Source organism: Panthera pardus, unplaced genomic scaffold (assembly GCF_024362965.1).
Source record: "Panthera pardus isolate Hobbes unplaced genomic scaffold, ASM2436296v1 HiC_scaffold_17, whole genome shotgun sequence".
Lineage (NCBI taxonomy): Eukaryota > Metazoa > Chordata > Mammalia > Carnivora > Felidae > Panthera > Panthera pardus.
The window spans coordinates 44,973,032-44,992,436 of NW_026526732.1; the positions used below are offsets into that span (position 1 = coordinate 44,973,032).

The window sequence follows — 19,405 nt, forward strand, 5'->3', positions numbered from 1 at the left end:
ATCACCCAAAATGTGGTCTATTTTGGTAAATGTTCTGTATGAGCTTGAGAAGAATGTGTAATCTGAAGTAGTCTATACATGTCAATTACATCCAGACAACTGTTGATGCTGTTTAGTTCAACTGTGTTCTTAGTAATTTTCTACTTGATGGGTCTGTTCATTTCTGATAGAGGGTTGTTAAAGTCTCCAGTTATTATAGTAGATTCATTTGTTTCTCCTGTAGTTCTCTCAGTTTTTACAGCACATATGTTGCTGCTCTGTTGTTAAGCATATACACATTAAGGATTGCTAAGGCTTCTTGGAGTATTGACCCTTTCATGTAATGCTCATTTTGGTTCCTGATAACTTTCCTGGCTGTAAAGTCTGCTTTTTCTGAAATTAATATAGCTATTCTACTTTCTTTTGATGAGAAGTTAGCATGACGTATCTTTTTCCATCCCTTTGCTTTTAATCTGCGTGTGTCATTATTTTTAGTGTGGGTTTCTTGTAGGGAGCATATAGTCAGGTCTTGTTTTAGGACCCATTGAGGCAGTCTCTGTCTTTCAGTTGATGTATTTATACTATTTACATTTAAAGTGATTATTGATACAGTTGGGTTAAAACCAACCATGTTTGTTACTGTTTTTTTGCTCTTGTTCTTTGTTCCTATTTTTGTCTTCCACACTTTGTCTGCCTTTTGTGCTTTTACTCGAGCATTTAATATAATTCTATTTTCTCTCCTTTCTTAGCATATAGATTACACTTCTTTTTTTAGTGGTTGCCCTAGAATTTGCAATATACACTTAAAGCAACCCAAGTCTGCTTGCAGATAACACTGTACCTTTCAGGAGTGGTGCAAATTCCTTGTAATAATTAAGTACTACTAAATCTTCCTTCCTTTTTCTTGTATCATTGCTGTCATTCATTTCACTTAAGCATACACACACACTAAGTGAACACATTGTTGCCATTATTGTTGAATAAGCATATCTATTAGATTAAGACAAATAAAAGCTTTTATTTGATTTGATTTGATTTGATTTGATTTGATTTGATTTGATTTGAGTTTCTGACCTATATCATTTTCCTTCTCTCTGAGGAACTTCCTTTTAACATTTCTTCCAAGCCAAGTCCATTGGCAACAAATTCCCTCAACTTTGTTTGAGAAAACCTTTACTTCTTCACCTTTGAAGAATAATTTCAGAGTATAGAATTACAGGTTGGTGGGTTTTTTTCTCTCAACACAAAATATTTCACTCTACTTTCTTCTTGTTTGCACAGTTTCTGAGAAGTCAGATACAACTGTTATGTTAGCCTGTCTGGAGATAAGGTGTTTTTTCCTCTGGTTTATTTCGAGATATTTTTTTATCTTTGATTTTCAGAAATCTAAGTATAATATGCCTCGATGTAGTTTTTTGGAATTTATTCTGCTTGATCTCTGAGCTTCCTGAATCTGAGATGTGGTAGTTGACAGTTTGGGGAAATTCTCAGTCATTTTTGTTTCAAATGCTGTTTTCATTCCTTTCTTCTCCTTGTATTGTTATATACCTTTTGTAGTTATTTCACAGTTCTTGGATATTCTCTTTTATTTTTTCCAGTGTTTTTTCTCTTTGTTCTATAGTTTTGGAAGTTTCTTGTCATATCCTCAAGCTCTAAGATTGTTTCCTGAACTGTGTTCAGTCAACTGATGAGCCCATCAAAGACCTTCTTTATATCTGTTATAGCATTTTTGATCTCTAAAAATTATTTTTCATTCTAAGGATAGCCACCTCTGTGCTTATTACATTAACCATATGTTCTTGCCTGTTTTCTGCCTTAGCATTAATGCCCTATATTGATCATAGTCTTAAAAATTTTTTGGTCTAATAATTCCAGCATTCCTATCATATCTGACTCTGGTTCTGTTGCTTATTTAGTCTGTCCAGCTGTGATTTTGTCTTTTAGTGTGCCTTGTAATTTTTTGTTGAAAGATCAGATGTACTAGGTAAAAGGAAATGTGGTAAATAATAATATAATGGTAAGGTGTAGAGAAAGAAATATTATGTAGTCCTTTGGTTAGGTGTTAGTCTTTTTGTGAGCCTGTGATTTTGGACTCTGAACTTAATGAGTGCTTCTGTCTTTTTCTTTCCTACCCTTAAGTGAGATAGGATGGCTAGAGACAACTAGAATTGAATATTTCTCTTCTAGGTAGGTTAGTTCCCTTCTAGGTAGGGTAGTCTCTAGTTTAATAGTTTCTACTGAAGACAGGTCTTGTTAAGAAGAATGTAGTGTTCTGGTGTATTTCCAAATGGTTCCTTTTATCCTCTTCCTGTTAGAAACATGAAGAGATTTTCCCCTGATAATTAATCACTGTGAGGACCTGATAGAGCTCGTGGCAGTAAAACTCAAAAAAGTTGAGTGTCTCCTATGACTAGATCTCCCTTGGAGTTTTTGACTCTCAGAATTGTCCATTCTGAGCCTCCAGCAATTCATCAACTTCAGTTCTGGTTTTCCTATTCCAGCATTGGTTGCAAGGAGGATTTTGTTCTAGTAAGTGTGACTTTCTATATTCATCTGTCTCTCCAATTTAGGAGGCAGAAGTTTACCCTGTGACCTTACTTCTGATATATCTAAGAATAATTGTTGATTTTTCAGTGTGTTCAGCTTTTTCACTTGTTAATAAAACAGATGGAATGGAAATTTCTGAGCTCATTACATGCCAGATTATAAACTATAAGTCTGTGTTATTTTTTTTTTTTTTAGTTTCCTATCCTGGCCCACCCATCTTTCTGAATTTTAGACCCATCTCTCTAACTTCCTCTCTATTTGTATGTTCAAATGATAATCTTAATAAGCTCTAATTGTAATTAAGTACATCTGCTTAGATCTGTTCTATATGACCTTCTTACCTTGGCTCAGAATAGGATCTTTCTTCCCTGTTACTCGACTAAAAATCTCAAACCTTAGTTCTCTAACATTTCCTGTCTGTACACTTCTTAAAAAATAATTTTCTCTAAATCCTCTCAATTCTACTTCCAGACTTTCTTCATTCTGTTCTCCATGCTCTTGTTTAACTCCTCTTTTTTATCAGCTAAGTAGGTTAGAATAATTTCTGAAAGTGACATATTCATATCCATTCATCTATTCTCAGTATCCTCTAATTCCTGTTGTCCACTGCTTCCAGTGGTTGTAGCACTCTCTTGTTCTCTTTACTCTTTTCTTTTCCCTTCAATCAAAAGTTACTGAGAGTTGGGAAACCTGGGTGGCTCATTCGGTTGAGCATCCAACTTCGGCTCAGGTCATGATCTCCGGGTCTGTGAGTTTGAGCCCCACATCGGGCTCTGCTGACAGCTCAGAGTCTGGACCCTGCTTCAGATTCTGTGTCCCTCTCTCGTTCTGCCCCTCCCCCACTCATGTTCTGACTCTTTCTCAAGAACAAATAAACATTAATAAAATAAACAAAGTTATTGAGAGTCTGCCTACTGGGCTAAATGCCAGGGAATACAGAGATTTACAAAACAGAGTTCACAATCTTCTTAAATCATGTTACTTTGTTGTTATAAAACCATCACTGGTTTTATAACCCGTGGTTTTATGGTCTTAACTCATTTCCTATGAGTTAAGATTTAACTCTGAATCTTGTGATTATACAACAGTATGGTCCCACGTAGATTTTTAAATTTCCCCTTATATCCATCCTCCCTCTTACAATCCATACTTTAAACAGCGATGGGTATTCTCTGTATATATTCCATTTATTTATTTTTTTAAGTTGTATTTATTTATTTTGAGAGAGAGAACGAGAGAGAGCGCGCAGGAGAGGGGAAGAGAGAGAGGGAAAGAAAATCCCAGCCAGGCTCAGCATGGTCAGCACAGCCCAATGTGGGGCTCCATCTGATGAACCATGAGATCATGCATGATCTGAGCTCTTCCCTTCTCCATTTCCTCCATATCCTCCTTATTTTCCCTCTCCATTTCCTCCATATCCTCCTTATTTTCAAAGGGTATCTCAAAAGCCACTTTCCAGTAAAGCCTTTTTCCTCATTCTCCCAATGTTGTCTTCATTTGTCCTCCCACCTCCCCATTCTTTTTACTTAAAACGACTTTTCTTTGGCTACCATATTGTATGGTGCCCTATATATATATATAATCATCTGAGGGTTTCTCTGATGCCTCTGATTAGAATTTGAGTTTTTAAAGGACAGTGGTAGAGTCTGTCATCTTTGAAATACTCAGCACACGATAAATGCTACTTATATAATTTTTGAATTATAACTCCTCCTTTGGTGAAGTATGAGTTCTTCAAGGTCTAGTTCAAGTTCACTTCCTGTAAAACCTTCCCATAGGTACTACAGTACAACTGTCTTTGCACTTAGACAGTTTTCATTGTCTTTCTTTGTGTGATACTTTATTAAACTGCTGAGACCTTGCTTTATTAACTGTTGAATCCCTAGTACACAATTCTTAATATATGTGCTTAAGTAAATATGTGTTGAGTAAGTGGAAAAATAAATTGTCTGTTTACTTTCACATTACTGTATTGGTATCTTTTACAGTACTTAGAACATTTTAATTTTTTGAGGAAATATTTTATTTTCTGTCTGCCTTTTCCTGATTGTAATGCTGCACGGTAGGGGAAAGATCCAACCTGAATTCCTTATAAAACCTCGCTCATAGAAACAAGAATGCATTTGTTCAATCAGCAATTATTTTTTGAGCTCTTATTTTATGTCAGTGATTATTCTAGGAAATACCGATATAAGGGCAACTAAGATGGACAATAATTCCTGCTTTCATGGACCTTACATTCTAGTTAGAGGAAAAAATTAATACTTATTGATGGGGCACCTGGGTGCCTCAGTCGGTTGAGTGTCTGACTCTTGATTTCAGCTCAGGCCATGATCTCATAGTCGTGTTCTTGAGCCTGTGTTAGGCTCTGCGCTGGGCATGGAGCCCACTTGAGATTCTCTCTCCCTTTCTCTTTGCCCACCCCCTCCCCACCCCATGCTTGTGCGCATGCACTCTCTTTGTCCCTCTCAAAAATTACTTACTGAGTTTAATATTAGCTGGAAATGCTCACCTGTGAAGAATTAGTTCTTTAGTTTTTATCTCCCTAGACCTTTCATTTCTGTTTAATGTATTATTTATGTCCTAATTATACTTTTTAACCAAAAACCTTGCCTTTATTAAGCTTTTCTTTATGTGTTAGGAACTTTACGTATTTTCTCTCTGTTCTTCAAAAAAAAACACTGCAAGGTAGACTTTATTATTTCTGATTTATAGATGAGAAGACAGGTTTGGCATTGGTAAGTAAGTAATGTGATTTAATCATGGCACATAACTAGGAAGTGGGAGAGCTGGGATTCATGCCAAGGGCTGTCTGTTGCAGAAGCCTATATATACACTCTCTGTACAATACCTTATTTCCAGTTTCTTTTCATTTTTTCAGGACAAGTAAATCTTTAACCTGTTTTATTTTTTTCTTTCCTGATAGCCACAGTATGAGAACAGTTCACTCCAAACTCCATTTTGTGATCAGTCAGTATCCCATTCCCAGCAAGAGGAACTTGAGCAAAAGCTTGCATCTACTGAAAAAGAGGTTTTACAGCTCAACCAGTTTCTCAAACAAAGAATAAGCCAATTTAGTGAAGAAAAGAAGAAACTGGAGGAAAAGGTAGATATTTTTAATAAAGTTGAATTAGGTCAATAACATTGCTTCAACATATAATTCTTTGTCATCTACTATATTTTAGGTGTTATACCAGGTTGTACACTTAGATTAAAATGATTAGTTTTGTAGTAACTTTTAAGAACGTCTGTGCCATCTACAAAAATCTAAAGATTTTCTTGAGGGATTAAAAATGCCGCAGTATATTACATCTTGCTAACTAGTAGTGAAACGTTTTTTTAAGTTTGTTGCCTACACTGAGATGTGACACAAATAACTTTTTCTTCTCTTTTTTGGGGTCCCTGTTTCTTTGTCTTGTTGAGTATGAAGGACTGGTAAATGAAATAAAGGTGGTCTTTTTTCATAAGAACATGACTTAAAGTTATTTAAGCTGAAGCCCCTGATTCAGAACAAGTAGTGAAAAAACAAAATCTTTATGCATGTGATATATCCTTATATTTATTTGACCTTTCTACCTTTATTAAAGTATTTTTGTATTTCCTTTCATTCCATTATAGTGTCATTAAAGATCGAGTAGATCACCTGCTAGCCCTAATTTACTGAAGAAGCATAGATCCTTAAGCTGCTACTTAGTTGCAGAACTGGTTTTAGACTCTTGATATGCCCAGCTTATTATTCTATTAATTGAAACTTCCATTCAAGTGATCTTGAAACAGTCACCGTGATTTCTGCAGGCATGTTTGGAGTTATTAATAGAGCACTCAGTTGACATTTTTGTGTGTTTGTATATGTATACATGTGAGTTAAATTTTGGATCTTCCAAAACCTGACAAAAATGTACATGGTTTCTCTTAGCTGTATGATGTATTTTATGTTGGCTAACTTGAAAATAACTTAGGTACCTGTTTCTTGTTTCTTTTCTGTATTTTGGGGGCTCTGTGCAATACCATAATCTGGAGGGAGCTAAAAAAATATTTATTGGTTCTATAGATTTGGGAGGGATTAAAATATTTTCTCACCTGAGATTTGTTAATTGAAAGATTGTGTGCAAATTACGATGATTTGGTGGATACAGACTTTAAAATATATTTTTATGTCTTATCTAGATTTTTCTCATCTTTTGTTACTTGAAAAATATTTCAAGCTGTTCATGTCCAAAAGACAATTCTTATTTTGCCTTCTGAGTGCCCTCTTCTTCCTAAATAATATAAAACAAAATTTTCTTTAGTGTTCATTACTGTTACTGCATATTCAGTTACTCATGCATGCTGGAAACCTTACCAACATTAAGCCGGTCTCCTAAATATATATACAATCCATCTAACACTACCAGAGTGGTCCAAGTTATCATCTCTTGGCAAAAGCTTTTTTAAGGGCCTCTTCATTGGTGTCTCTGAATCCAATCTTTCCCTGCCTGTCTGCTTTCCTCTCTGTCTCCAGTCACTTTTTTTGTTGTTGTTATTGTTACAATTCCGTGTATTTTATTTATTATATTTTCTTTAAATTGAAGCATAATTTATATATAGTCAAATCAAAACCTCTCAATCACTAGGAGTGCCTGGCTGGCTCAGTCAGTAGAATATGCAACTCTTAATCTCAGGGTCATGGGTTTGAACCCCATGTTGGGCATAGAGTTTACTTAATAAGCAAACATTTCAGTCCCAAGAAATTCCTTTGTGCTTCTTTCTAGTCTAGTTTCCTTCCTGTTTCTGAAACACTGTTACCACTACAGATTAGTTTTGAATCTTCTTGGTCTTCATATAAATGGAGTCATACTGTATGTATTCTTTTGTGTTGGTTTTCTTTCACTTAATACCTTTGATATTTATTCATATTGTTGTATATGTATTGGTAGTTTGTCCCTATCTACTGCTGAGTTGCATTGTATTATATAGATATATCATGGTGTGTCTACTCTCTTGTTAATGGATATTTGAATTGTTTGCATTTTGGGGACATTATCAACAAGGCTGCTGTAGACATTCCTGTAACAGACATTTTTTATATGAATATTTTCATTTCTCCCGGGTAAATTCCTAACAATGGAATTTCTGAATCATACATTTCATACGATAGAGGTTTAACTTACAAGAAACTACCTGAGTTCTGCACACTTAGTGACCTTTCTGAGTTGGCCTTATGGATTGGGGCATCCTGAGCCAGTGATCCTGTGCTGAGATGCTTCAAAGCCTTATAAAAATGCTTAGATCCCCACTTAGAGGCCTGCTGTACCTAAGTTTAGCAAGAGATTTGGAGGTAGGAATGAGGTTGATGGGCTTCGTCATTTATAAAATCGGGAGTGCTCATAAAAGAAGTACGGCTTTGAAAGCTTCAAGTCCTGCATCTGCTTATGGTCATCATTAATCAGCTTTACGTGGAGTACACATCAGATGGAACCTGGTCAGCTGGCTTTAAATTTCAGCAAGCTCTGTTAGATGGGAACGTGAAACATCGCTGTACATTTGTAGAAGTGCTGTATTGTTTCTGGTGTGAATAAATGTACCTGTGAGGTAGAAAGAAAAGGAAAGACCACCCGAGTTCTCCCAGTGCTGGTACCATTTAACACTTCTATCAACGCATGAGAGTTCCAGTTGCTCCACAGCCTCCCAGCCCATTCTTGATCGTGTGGAGGACTGAACTTTTTAAAATGAAGACCTAGTCATTTGACTTACTTGATAAAACCCAATAATGCCATCTCATTGTCTTTAAAGTAAGAATCAAATTCTTCCCCTGACCAGAAAGGCCCTGCCTAACTATAACCTTTGGCTCTAGCTGTCTCCCTCTGGTACACTGTGTCACAGTGCAGTGCTTACTGTTGCTCCAACAGGTCAGGCTTGGGTTCTGGTATCAGAGTCTTTACACAGAATTTCTTCTTTGCCTGGTTAATACTCGACTCTCTTCTCCCACTACTCACCCATTTATTTTGTCAAGTCTCAGCTTAAATATCTTTCTCCTGTAACCCCTTCTTTTTGTATGTTTAGAGCATTTTGTTTTGTTTTTCTAGTACTTAACACAATTTTGAGTAATCATTGTATTTTAATATTTCTCTGTAAGCTCTAGGAAAGCAGGGATGTATCAGTCTGTCACTGTAGCATATGTAACACCAGCCATGGTGCCTGGCATATTGAATGAATGAATGAACGAATGAATGCTTTCAAGTGATTTTTGCCAAGAGAGAAGAGAAGAGAGATAAGAGTGAGATAAGAATAAATTAGATATTAAAGATGTCAGAGTGAGTGTATGATAGAGCAAACTCCTGAGAAAAATAGGAAAAGGTTGATAACAGACACCAAGATGGAAGAATTACTTTTGGGAAAGAGGAACAGTCTCTATATGGAGTGAGGCAGTTGAGAATGGAAATATGTATACCAGAGAAATTCAGAAGGGGGCTTGGTGTTAGAGTTTGTGTCAGAGGCCATGGAGATGATGTGAGTTTTTGAAGGGAGTGTAGAAGCTAGTAAATAGACTCATGGGTAACACATTAACTGATCAGCACTTGAGGCCCACATGAGATTGGATTGCATTGTTTCCTTCTGCATTTCCTCTCTGTTATCCTGATCAAGACTGATACTACGACAGAAAAGCATTCAATGTGAAAAATAACAAAAATAGAAGTTGCTTTAAAAAAAATTTTTTTAATATAATTTATTGTCAGATTGGTTTCCATACAACACCCAGTGCTCATCCCAACAAGTGCCCTAATGTTTGTTTATTTTTGAGAAAAAGACAGAGCATAATTGGGGGAAGGACAGAGAGATGGAGACACAGAATCCGAAGCAGGCGCCAGGCTCTGAGCTGTCAGCACAGACCCCGATGTGGGGCTCGAACTCACAAGCTGTGAGATCATGACCTGAGCCAAAGTCACATACTTAACCAACTGAGCCACGCAGGCACCCCAGAAATTGCCTTTTGATAAGCTCTTTCTTGTATATGCCAGATAGCATGTGAAGGTGCATTAAGTGCATTTTTTCATTTAATATTAACTAATCTTCACAAAAATCCTGGCAGATATATACTATATCCCCATTTTAAAAACTGAGCAAATTGAAGCTCTGAGACAAGTTGAATAATTTGTCCAGTTGGATGTAGGTAGAAATTATTGAAAAGCAAGGAGTAAAATTCAGGACGGTTTAACTCTACAGCTGATGCTTTGTTCTAATAATAATGGTTTATTTATAAGAAAATTTAGAGGAAAACATTTCCTCAGTAATCTATTTTGTTCTAATAACTGTATTTAAAATAAAAATATATTTGTTTGTAAACCTCTTCTGAAAACAGGGCCCTCCTTATTGTCTTCTAGAAATAATCTCAATACTAAATATTTCCTTGAACAAAAAAAAGTAACCTTTTATAAATTGAATAGGGAAAATTTCTTGGTGATAGCTGATTTACCTGGAGGTAATTACTGGAGTTCACATTTTAGTAACCAACATGAAACTTTTAAGTTAAAAACAAAACAAAACAAAACAAAACAAAAGAGCTTCTCATCAGTGAACAGGGCTTAAAAAACAACAACAACAACAACAACAACCCAGACTTAGTGATTATGTGTAATCAGCTTGTGGTCAACAAATAGCATAAACAGTATCCAGTAGGAGAGTATTGGCAGACATTTGTGATCAAGGGCAGCAAGCTTGACACAACAGCACAGAAGACAGTTGTCCAGCCAAAGAAAAAAAAGCAAACTAGGACATCTTTGCACAGGAGAAGATAGCATGACTAACCTATTCCATTGGCTTCTCTTTGAGGACATCGTTGTGTCACATTTAAGACACTTAAAAAATTAAATATAAATTAGGGCGACATTAATAAAAATAGGCTGGTTATTTTTATTTCTGTAACTTACAGGGTCATTTGCTAAGGCAAGAATAGGCTTTGTTGATGGGGAATACAGGCAGAACTGGTTGCTAGAGAGTTTGGGGGAATTTGGTTATGCAGAGTATGAAAGAACTGAAAGAACATTGGCTTTTCAGTCAGAGGTTTATATTTGAATCCCACCTGTGTCTCAGTGACTTGTACTTAAGTCACTAAAGATCTCTGGACCTCATATTCAAAAAAGGAATAATTTATGTCTTCTTTGGAAAAATTTCTGTTCACATCCTCTGCTTATTTTTTAATCATATTATTTGGTTTTTTGGTGTTGAGTTGTATAAGTTCTTTATATATTTTGGATATTAACTTCCTTATTGGATATATCATTTGTAAGAGAAATTCAGTACCACGAGATACCATCTTACACCTGTCAGAATAGCTGAAATCAAAAATGTAAGAAATAACAAGTGTTGATGAAGAGAAAAAAGAACCCTTGTGCACTGCACATTTGTGTAGCCTCTGGAAAACAGTATGAAGGTTCCTTAAAAATTAAATATAGAATTACCATATGATCCAGTAATCCCAGTACTGGGTATTTACCCAAAGAAAACAAAAACACTAATTTAAAAAGATACATGTACTCCTGTGTTTATTGCAGCATTACTTACAATAGCCAAGATATGAAAGCAACCCAAGTGTTTACTGTTAAATGAATGGGTAAAGAAGATGTGGCATATATACACAACCAAATAATACTCAGCCATGAAAAAGAATGAGTTCTTGCTGTTTGCAACAACACAGATGGATGTAGGGAAGATCATGCTAAGTGAAATAACTCAGTCAGAGAAAGACAAATACCATATGATTTCACTCATACATGGAATTTAAGAAACAAAACAAATGAACAAAGAGGAAAAGAGAGAAACCAACATCCGACTCTTAAATACAGAATACAAACTGGTGGCACCAGAGAGGCCGAGTGTGTGTTGGGTGGGTGGAGGGTAAAACAGATAAAGGGGGTGAAGAGTACACTTACTTTGATGAGCACTGAGGAATATATATATTTGTTGAATTATTGTACACCTGAAACTACAATAGCACTGCATGATAATTATCCTCCAATAAAAAAAAGAGAAAAGGGGAGAAAAAAGGGAATGGCATTATGTGGTCTTTCAGATGGTCACAACAACCTGTGAGTTCTGAAAGATCACAAATTATCACAGCATCACACTTGCCTTTAATCCAGAGAAAGCCCCAGTAAATATTAGAACTTAACTATTTTATCAATGTTGCTCTTTACCCAAGTTAATAAATATATCTTAAAGTTGTTGATGGAATGAATAGATGAAAGGAGAGGTGATTTGTTTTTCCAATTGAACTTGTTTTAATAAAAGTTGTTACACAGTGGACTTAAAAGAAATTAGATAAGACATGAAAGAAACCAGATTGTGCACAAGTGTTAGCTTTAATAAAATTTTGGAAAGTGAACCATTATACTACTAATTATTGACACTTACTTCCCTGGTGAATATGGGAAAAGGATGTAAAAACCTGTAAGCTTTTGGAAGACCAGTAATTTAAGGTGAAGAAGAGTCTGGAGTTTACTTTTTAGGTAACTGTTTGTGTACACATGTTATTTGTAATTGATCTGAAATATGAAAGAACTTTGAATTTGTGCGATGAAATTTAAAGATCGTATATTTCAGGTGGAAAGGTGAAAAAATTAGTACATAAAAATCTGAGGTTCACCCTTCACAAATTAAGATATACTGGAATCATGTACCATATAGTGTTCTATAATAGGTGTTCAATTAACATGTTCTGTCAATCCTAAAATGACATCAGTGGTATGGCAAACTTTTATCATATGTAACTTTGAGAAAAAAAATATGTTACAAATTCAATTATGACCTAATAAATACCTTAACAGTAGTCTTGGCTTGAGGTATGGACTGGTCTCACTAGTGCCCATATCTCTTTCCAAGTATCTGGTGATTTTTGTATCTTCTCCTGGTTTTGGTTGCATTTCTTGAGTATGTGATAAACAATTTCTTTGCAAGTCAGTAACAAAACAGCTTTAATTACTTTTAGGTATCTTCCTTCCTTCCTTTTTTTTTTTTTTTTTTTTTTTAAGTTTACTTATTTTGATAGATCATGCATGCAAGGTGGGGTAGGGGCAGAGAGAGAGAGGGAGAGAGAGGAAATCCCAAGCAGGCTCCACACTGACCTGAGCCAAAGTCGCTAACCTGACTGAGACACCCAGGGGCCCCGGGTATCTTCCTTTCTTATTTCACATGAAATGTTTGGATATAGCTTTGTTAGAAATAAGAAATTGAAGTCATCCTTCCAGAGACAAATATTTGCTTCATTGATCTTAAAATTCAAATTTAAAATTCTGAAATTAAACCCTGTGGCTCTATTTCTTTGTCTTTCCAGATCGTAACTTTTTTTCCACGCCAAATTATAATGTAATATTTTAAGGTGTTTTAAATATCATTCAAACTCAGCCCATAGTTGCAACATATACACAGTGTCGAAATGACAGAGATGAATAGCTTCGACCAAGTTTGTACATGTGCAGGCAATAAAAGCTATGTCATCCCTGCTACCTGGCTGACTGCAGTTCATAGGATGCCATCAGTTGCAAAAGCAAACAAAAATTTCAAAAAATTTCTTGACTTCAGTGATATGACAGTTTCTAAAAATGTGAATCTTAGAGTTGATGAAATAAGGTGAATCTTACCTGAGTTGGTGGTAGTCTAAACTATAACCTGGAACTGTTGGTTCTGTTGTTATTTTTTTAATGGCACAAAGCCTCTGAAGATCCATAATCTTTTTTCTTTAGCTTAAAACCAGAGATAGATATATCAGTAGCCTGAAAAAGAAATGTCAGAAGGAATCCGAACAAAATAAAGAAAAGCAGAGAAGAATTGAGACCTTGGAAAAGTATCTGGCTGATCTTCCAACTCTAGATGATGTACAGAGTCAGAGTCTTCAGGTAACATGAAATAAAATGCTCACTTTTAAATGACTTGAAAACATAACCACTTTATTAGGTTGACTCTTTAGAAATTTCATAATTTTTAGAATTTAAAATTTTGGTTCTACATTTGGCTAATTATATTAAATTGATGTGTTTAATTGCTGTCTTTAGAATTAACTTTAATTAGAAACTTTAAGCATGAGTGTATCTTTCTTGTTGTTAATTAATATATGGTTATTTGCCTGAAAAACCTGTATGTTAGCTCTTTTACTTATTAACATTTTACTCTAAAAGGTAGTTTCTGAACCGGTCTCACAGCCCCATCCCACACATACATGCATGCACCATATGTTCTCTGGCTTTACCCAATATTCTCTGGCTCAGCCAAGGCTCAACAAGACGTTTTTTGACTGTCTTTCCAGGTATTTGTTTTCTTCATTCATCTTAACCTTTCCATAAATTCGTACACCTTAGTCTGTGGTCTCCATTCACTCCTCTTACCTCTTCTGACTATTTTTCTTTTTTACAAGTACCTTATCCAGAGTCTTTCTACCAACTCTGGTGAAGCCTTTCTTCTCAAAACCTTATTTATAAATCTGTGAAACCTACTCTTCAGTCTTTTTCAGTTTTTCTAATCATGAAATTCTCAACCTCAGTGCTATTGACATTAAAGGGTGGATACTTTTTTGTTCTAGGATTTTGTCCCGTGCATTAAAGGATGCTTAACAGCATTTCTGGCCTCTACCTGCTAGATGCCAGTAGCACTGCTCCTTCCCTCCTGCCTCCCCAAAACCAAAAATGTCTACAAAAATTTCCAAATACCTCCTTGGGGGAGAAATCACTCTCAGTTGAGAATCATTGGTTTAATCCATGGAGGGTCATTATTTTACAGACTCTAGGCCTACAAGGGATTCTCTGTCTATAAGACTAAGAGAGGATAATGTCAGGAAGGAACTAAAGAAGTACCACAGGAGTTGGCATGAGCAGGAACAGAGAGGAATATAGATGTAAAAACACATGTTCATACCACCTTACACCATTAGGTTGGCTAATAAAAAAAAAAAAAGAAAAGAAAAAAGAAAGTAACAGGTGTTGGTGACAATGTGAGGAAATTAGAATCCTTGTGCACTGTTGATGGGAATGTAAAATAGTGTAGCCACTGTGGAAAACCATATGATATGCTTCTTTAAACAATGACCATCAATTCCTCTTCTGGATATATACCCAAAGGAATTGAAAGCAGAGTCTCAAACAGATGTTTGTACATACATATGTTCATAATAACATTATTTGCAACAGCCAAAAGATGGAAGCAACCCAATCGCTGATGGATAAAATGTCGCATATCCATATAATTCACCTATAAAAAAAATGAAATTCTGAAACATGGATAAACCTAAGGCCATTGGGCTAAGTGAAATCAGCCAGACATAAAAAGATAAATATGGTATGAGGTACCTAAAGTTGTCAAGTTCATAAAGTCAAAGTGTGGTCGCTGGAGACTGAAGGCAGAGCTGGAAGGGGAGTTGTTAATGAATATAGTTTGTTTTGCAAGATGAAAAGAGTTCTGGTGATTAGTTGTACAACAATGTGAATGTAATAATACTATTTATTGTACATTTAAGCATGGTTAAGATGGTAAATTTTGTGTTCTGCATATTTTAGCATAATTAAAAATAAAAATTTTAAAGTATCCCCAAATTGAGATCATTTACCTTTCTCTCTGTCCTCTAGGAATTTCTGACCCCATTCTTTTCTTCTCCATAATCTCATTCTCCTAGCTCCTGTTACACACAAAGGAAGAAATAAAGTATTATTAAGTGCTCTAGATAAAATATACTGTGATTTTAATCACAAGCTTGTTAATAATTTAGAACACAGTTTCTAGCAGAAACACATTTAATATTCTATGTGTTATAAACTTTAAGAATTTTCTCCTTAGCTTCAGATTCTAGAAGAAAAAAATAAGAATTTGCAAGAGACTCTGCTGGATGCAGAAAAAAAGCTTGAAGAGATCAAAAAACAGTGTCAAGAAAAAGAGGCACAACTAATATGCCAGAAGAAGAAAGAAAAGGAGTTGGTAACTACAGTTCAGAGGTAAACAAACCTTTAGTAATTTTTTATTTTTGTTACTCATATTTTTCATAAAGCATTTCACTTAAGATACATTAATTTGTAACTATTACTATATTGTTATCTTAAAGGTGAACTCTTTTTTTTTTTAATATGAAATTTATTGTCAAATTGGTTTCCATAGTAGGGGACTTTTATTTATTTTTTTTAATTTTTTTTAATATGAAATTTATTGTCAAATTGAAAGGTGAACTCTTAAGAACTGTAAGTATTATGTCATTGAAGCAGGTTGTCTTGGCTATGATTTCACATTTTAATGCAACATACTGACGTCTTGCCAAAAGTTTTAGATGAGAATGGTGAGAATGTAACACCCCCCGCCGCCAAAACAAAAACAAAAACAAAAAAACAATTGGAAACTGAAAGTATTAACACAATCTGATGGCTTTGCCAAAAAGTAAGTAAACAAAGAGAAGCAAATACTCAGACTGCACTCCTTAATGAGATACATCAAAGTGAAATAATTGACTCCCATTTTCCCTTACTGTAGAACAACAGGTATGGCTATTTTGTCATGTATCTTCCAAGTTTACTCATGTATCTTGCCTGATGGTACTCTTCTCTTTTAAATTAATATAGTTAGAATGACAGGGAATATCATTTATTAGTATATTTAGCTAATATATTTAATCTGGAAAATTAATACTAGATTGCTAAAAAACCTAGAGAACTACGTTATATATGCAACTACGTGCACTCTGTTTTATAAAACTTAAACCTTAATAGATGATCAAATATAAATAGCCAAAACTATACGGAAGAATAAGACAACAAAGCAACAAAAACTAAATTTAAGAAATATACTCCTCATGCTTTTCCCAATTGCATGTAACTCTAATCAAAATCCATCTGATAATTCCATGTTAATATTGCTTTACTACTTTCAAAGCCTTTAATATGCCTGGTCTACTCTTTTTCTTAGATTTCAGTGCAGAAAACATCTGATTCTGAGACATTATGGTCTTCAGTGTTTCTAATCTCTGCTTCAAAAAATTCATACAATTTTTTTTAATGTTTATTTATTTATTTTGAGTGAGAGAGTGAGTGGAGGAGAGGCAGAGAGAGAGTGAGAGCGAATCCCAGGCAGGCTCCCCCCCGTCGGTACAGAGTCCACGCGGGGCTTGTTCTCACAAATCATGAGATCATGACCTGAGCTGAAATCAAGAGTCCATCACTTAACCGACTGAGCCACCCAGGTGCCCCCTAAAATTCATATACTTTTAGCTTTACATTTATTTTTCCCTTGGTTTTTGCTTTCTTGCTCTTTAATTTCCCTTCCTATAACTCCACATCTTACAGTCTATTCTCTATTCTCAGAACAGCTTCCTGACCTCCACTATTTCAACCATATGTTCTTTTTCTTTCTTCTTAGAGAAAATGAGAAGAGATTTTATAGGGCATTTTGATCACAAACTCAAACTGTGCCATTTTATGAATAGAATTAGGAACACTTGAATATAATTAGTTTTGTTCCATTGTGTGCTTTTATATATTTAATATGATATTATACCTTCTCTTTTATTTAGATTTTCTCAAATATCTAAAAATCAAATATTTAGATTTTCTCAAAATTGAGCCTAGTCTTTTTCATTAGACTTAGTACAGTGCATTTCAGAATCCGTGTTCCATTTTTTTACCTTGATACTTTCAGAGATGTTAGCATCCCAGAAATTTTCTTTTAATTTCAAGTAGATATAAAAGACCAAATAAGGTCTTCTAAAATTCTTCAGTACTTATATAGCTATGGTGTCACTTGAACTTGGAGGTAAGGGTGTTATTTCAGTTTCCTCAGCTATATGATAAACTAAAGTTCTTGTTTCCAGAATAACTTCAGATATGTATGTGACTATGAATTATATCATTACATTTATCTGTGCCTATGTAATGTCTCTAAGTTTCCCACTTTATTAATATATGAGAACTCTTGGTATTTAAACATCAGATAAAAATTTTTCATTAGAAGTGAAAATGTAAGTAAGATATGTAGGTGGGATCCCTAGTAATAAAGTTGATACCTTTGCTATTCAAGAGATTTATTACTTTCCTAAGTGAGCATGCTTCATAATATAAACAAAACAAGAATGTGTACATGAAAAAAGACTTATTTGGTACTTTTTCATGACACAGTAAGTTGTTCCCTTCTCATAGCTGGTTCCTTTTTTTAAAGACCTTAATAGTTTTTAATGTAATTTATTTTTCTTAGAATGTTGTAACTACATAGAAGCAGTGTATTGACACTGATTTGGAGGGAGAAAGCTCATTCTGAAATAGAAATAATACACTTGTCACTTTTAGACTGAAAAAGCAAATAGTTTTATGACAAGTAACAATATATTACAAAGCAGTGCACTGCATTCATAATACATGAAAATTTGTCTGGTGCCATTATTTATTAACATATTGGAAGTGCTTTTGTGCCAGGTAGGACTGTCAGTTCTTTGCCCAGAATGTAGGTATGGCACTTCTTTCACTTCTTTATTTTTAGAAGAGAGAGAAAGCACAGGAAAGCCACAATACTTGAAAGAAGAAAAATAAGGGCTAGTATCCAAAATCTGTAAAGAACTCACCAAACCCCACACCCAAAAAACAAATAACCCAGTGAAGAAATGGGCAGAAAACATGAATAGACACTTCTCTAAAGAAGACATCCAGATGGCCAACAGGCACATGAAAAGATGCTCAACGTCACTCCTCATCAGGGAAATACAAATCAAAACCACACTGAGATATCACCTTACGCCAGTCAGTGGCTAAAATGAAGAGATAAGATATTGTGGTTTATATACACAATGGAATACTACTTGGCAATGAGAAAGAATGAAATATGGCCTTTTGTAGCCATGTGGATGGAACTGGAGAGTGTTATGCTAAGTGAAATAAGTCATACAGAGAGAGACAGATACCATATGTTTTCACTCTTATGTGGGTCCTGAGAAACTTAACAGAAGACCTTGGGGGAGAGGAAGGGGAAAAAAAGGGAGCCAAACCATAAGAGACTCTTAAAAACTGAGAATAAACTGAGGGTTGACGGGGGTGGGAGGGAGAGGGGGGTGGATGATGGGCATTGAGGAGGGCACCTGTTGGGATGAACACTGGGTGTTGTATGGAAACCAATTTGACAATAAATTTCATATTAAAAAAATTTAAAAAAATAATGAAAATACCAAAACCCAAACTGTAAGAAGTGTGTTTCTTTTAGTGCTCTGCAACTCTTAAGTCTGATTGAAAGCTAGAGTGGAACTATTCTGATGTGTCTTTCTGTTTTGATTTTGGTCATTATTGTTAATGGTGTCATTCCTTTTAACCAGAACATGACTTATTCTTTCTTTTCTCAAGATTAACATCTTTTTTTCCCTTTCAATCTTTTACTCTTAATATACCCGAGGGGCTTCCTTTTGTTGTTTTCTCTCTGTAAATTCAAGTGTCTGCCATGAATAGCAGAGGAATAACACATTGCTGCTGTTATTAATGAAGGAGAAATGTAATAATTCTACTGGTTTTGGCAACAACTATCCTTACAAACAAACTTTGGCTGAGCTCAGAATGAAGGTAAAAGACATGTATCCATATAATTAGGCTCCCAAACAAAATCATCTTAATCAAGGAATTCTGCTTTTGCAGGGGAAGGAAAGAACAGGATTTGGACTGCAGAGCTCAGATTAGGGTCATAAGGATAAGGAACTTCATTAGGGCCTAAGGATGTCACACACCTTTTGGATTCTGGTCTCAAATCTGTCATTTCTAAAAAGATGACCAGCGTCCATTGTATTTTTTACTTCTATGAGATGTAGGTGCTCATTCTTATTCATATGGAGTCTGTAGGTCTTCATTATCACTCAGTTAAAAAATATTATAGGCCCTAAGAAGGGACTATCTTTTATGTTGAAGTC

The 19,405-nt window shown here is 35.0% G+C and overlaps 1 protein-coding gene across 2 annotated transcripts in view; it reads left to right on the forward strand.

The window, feature by feature from the left end:
- Positions 1 to 19,405, forward strand: part of CEP85L (centrosomal protein 85 like) — a 169,237-nt gene that overhangs the window by 119,831 nt on the left and 30,001 nt on the right. The window contains exons 6-8 of one of the 2 annotated variants that reach the window (XM_019418200.2): positions 5,453 to 5,632; positions 13,245 to 13,397; positions 15,325 to 15,479. In XM_019418200.2, the coding sequence (XP_019273745.1) occupies positions 5,453 to 5,632; positions 13,245 to 13,397; positions 15,325 to 15,479 (488 nt within the window). The remainder of the gene's footprint in view (positions 1 to 5,452; positions 5,633 to 13,244; positions 13,398 to 15,324; positions 15,480 to 19,405) is intronic. The other variant, XM_019418202.2, reaches the window with a different exon arrangement.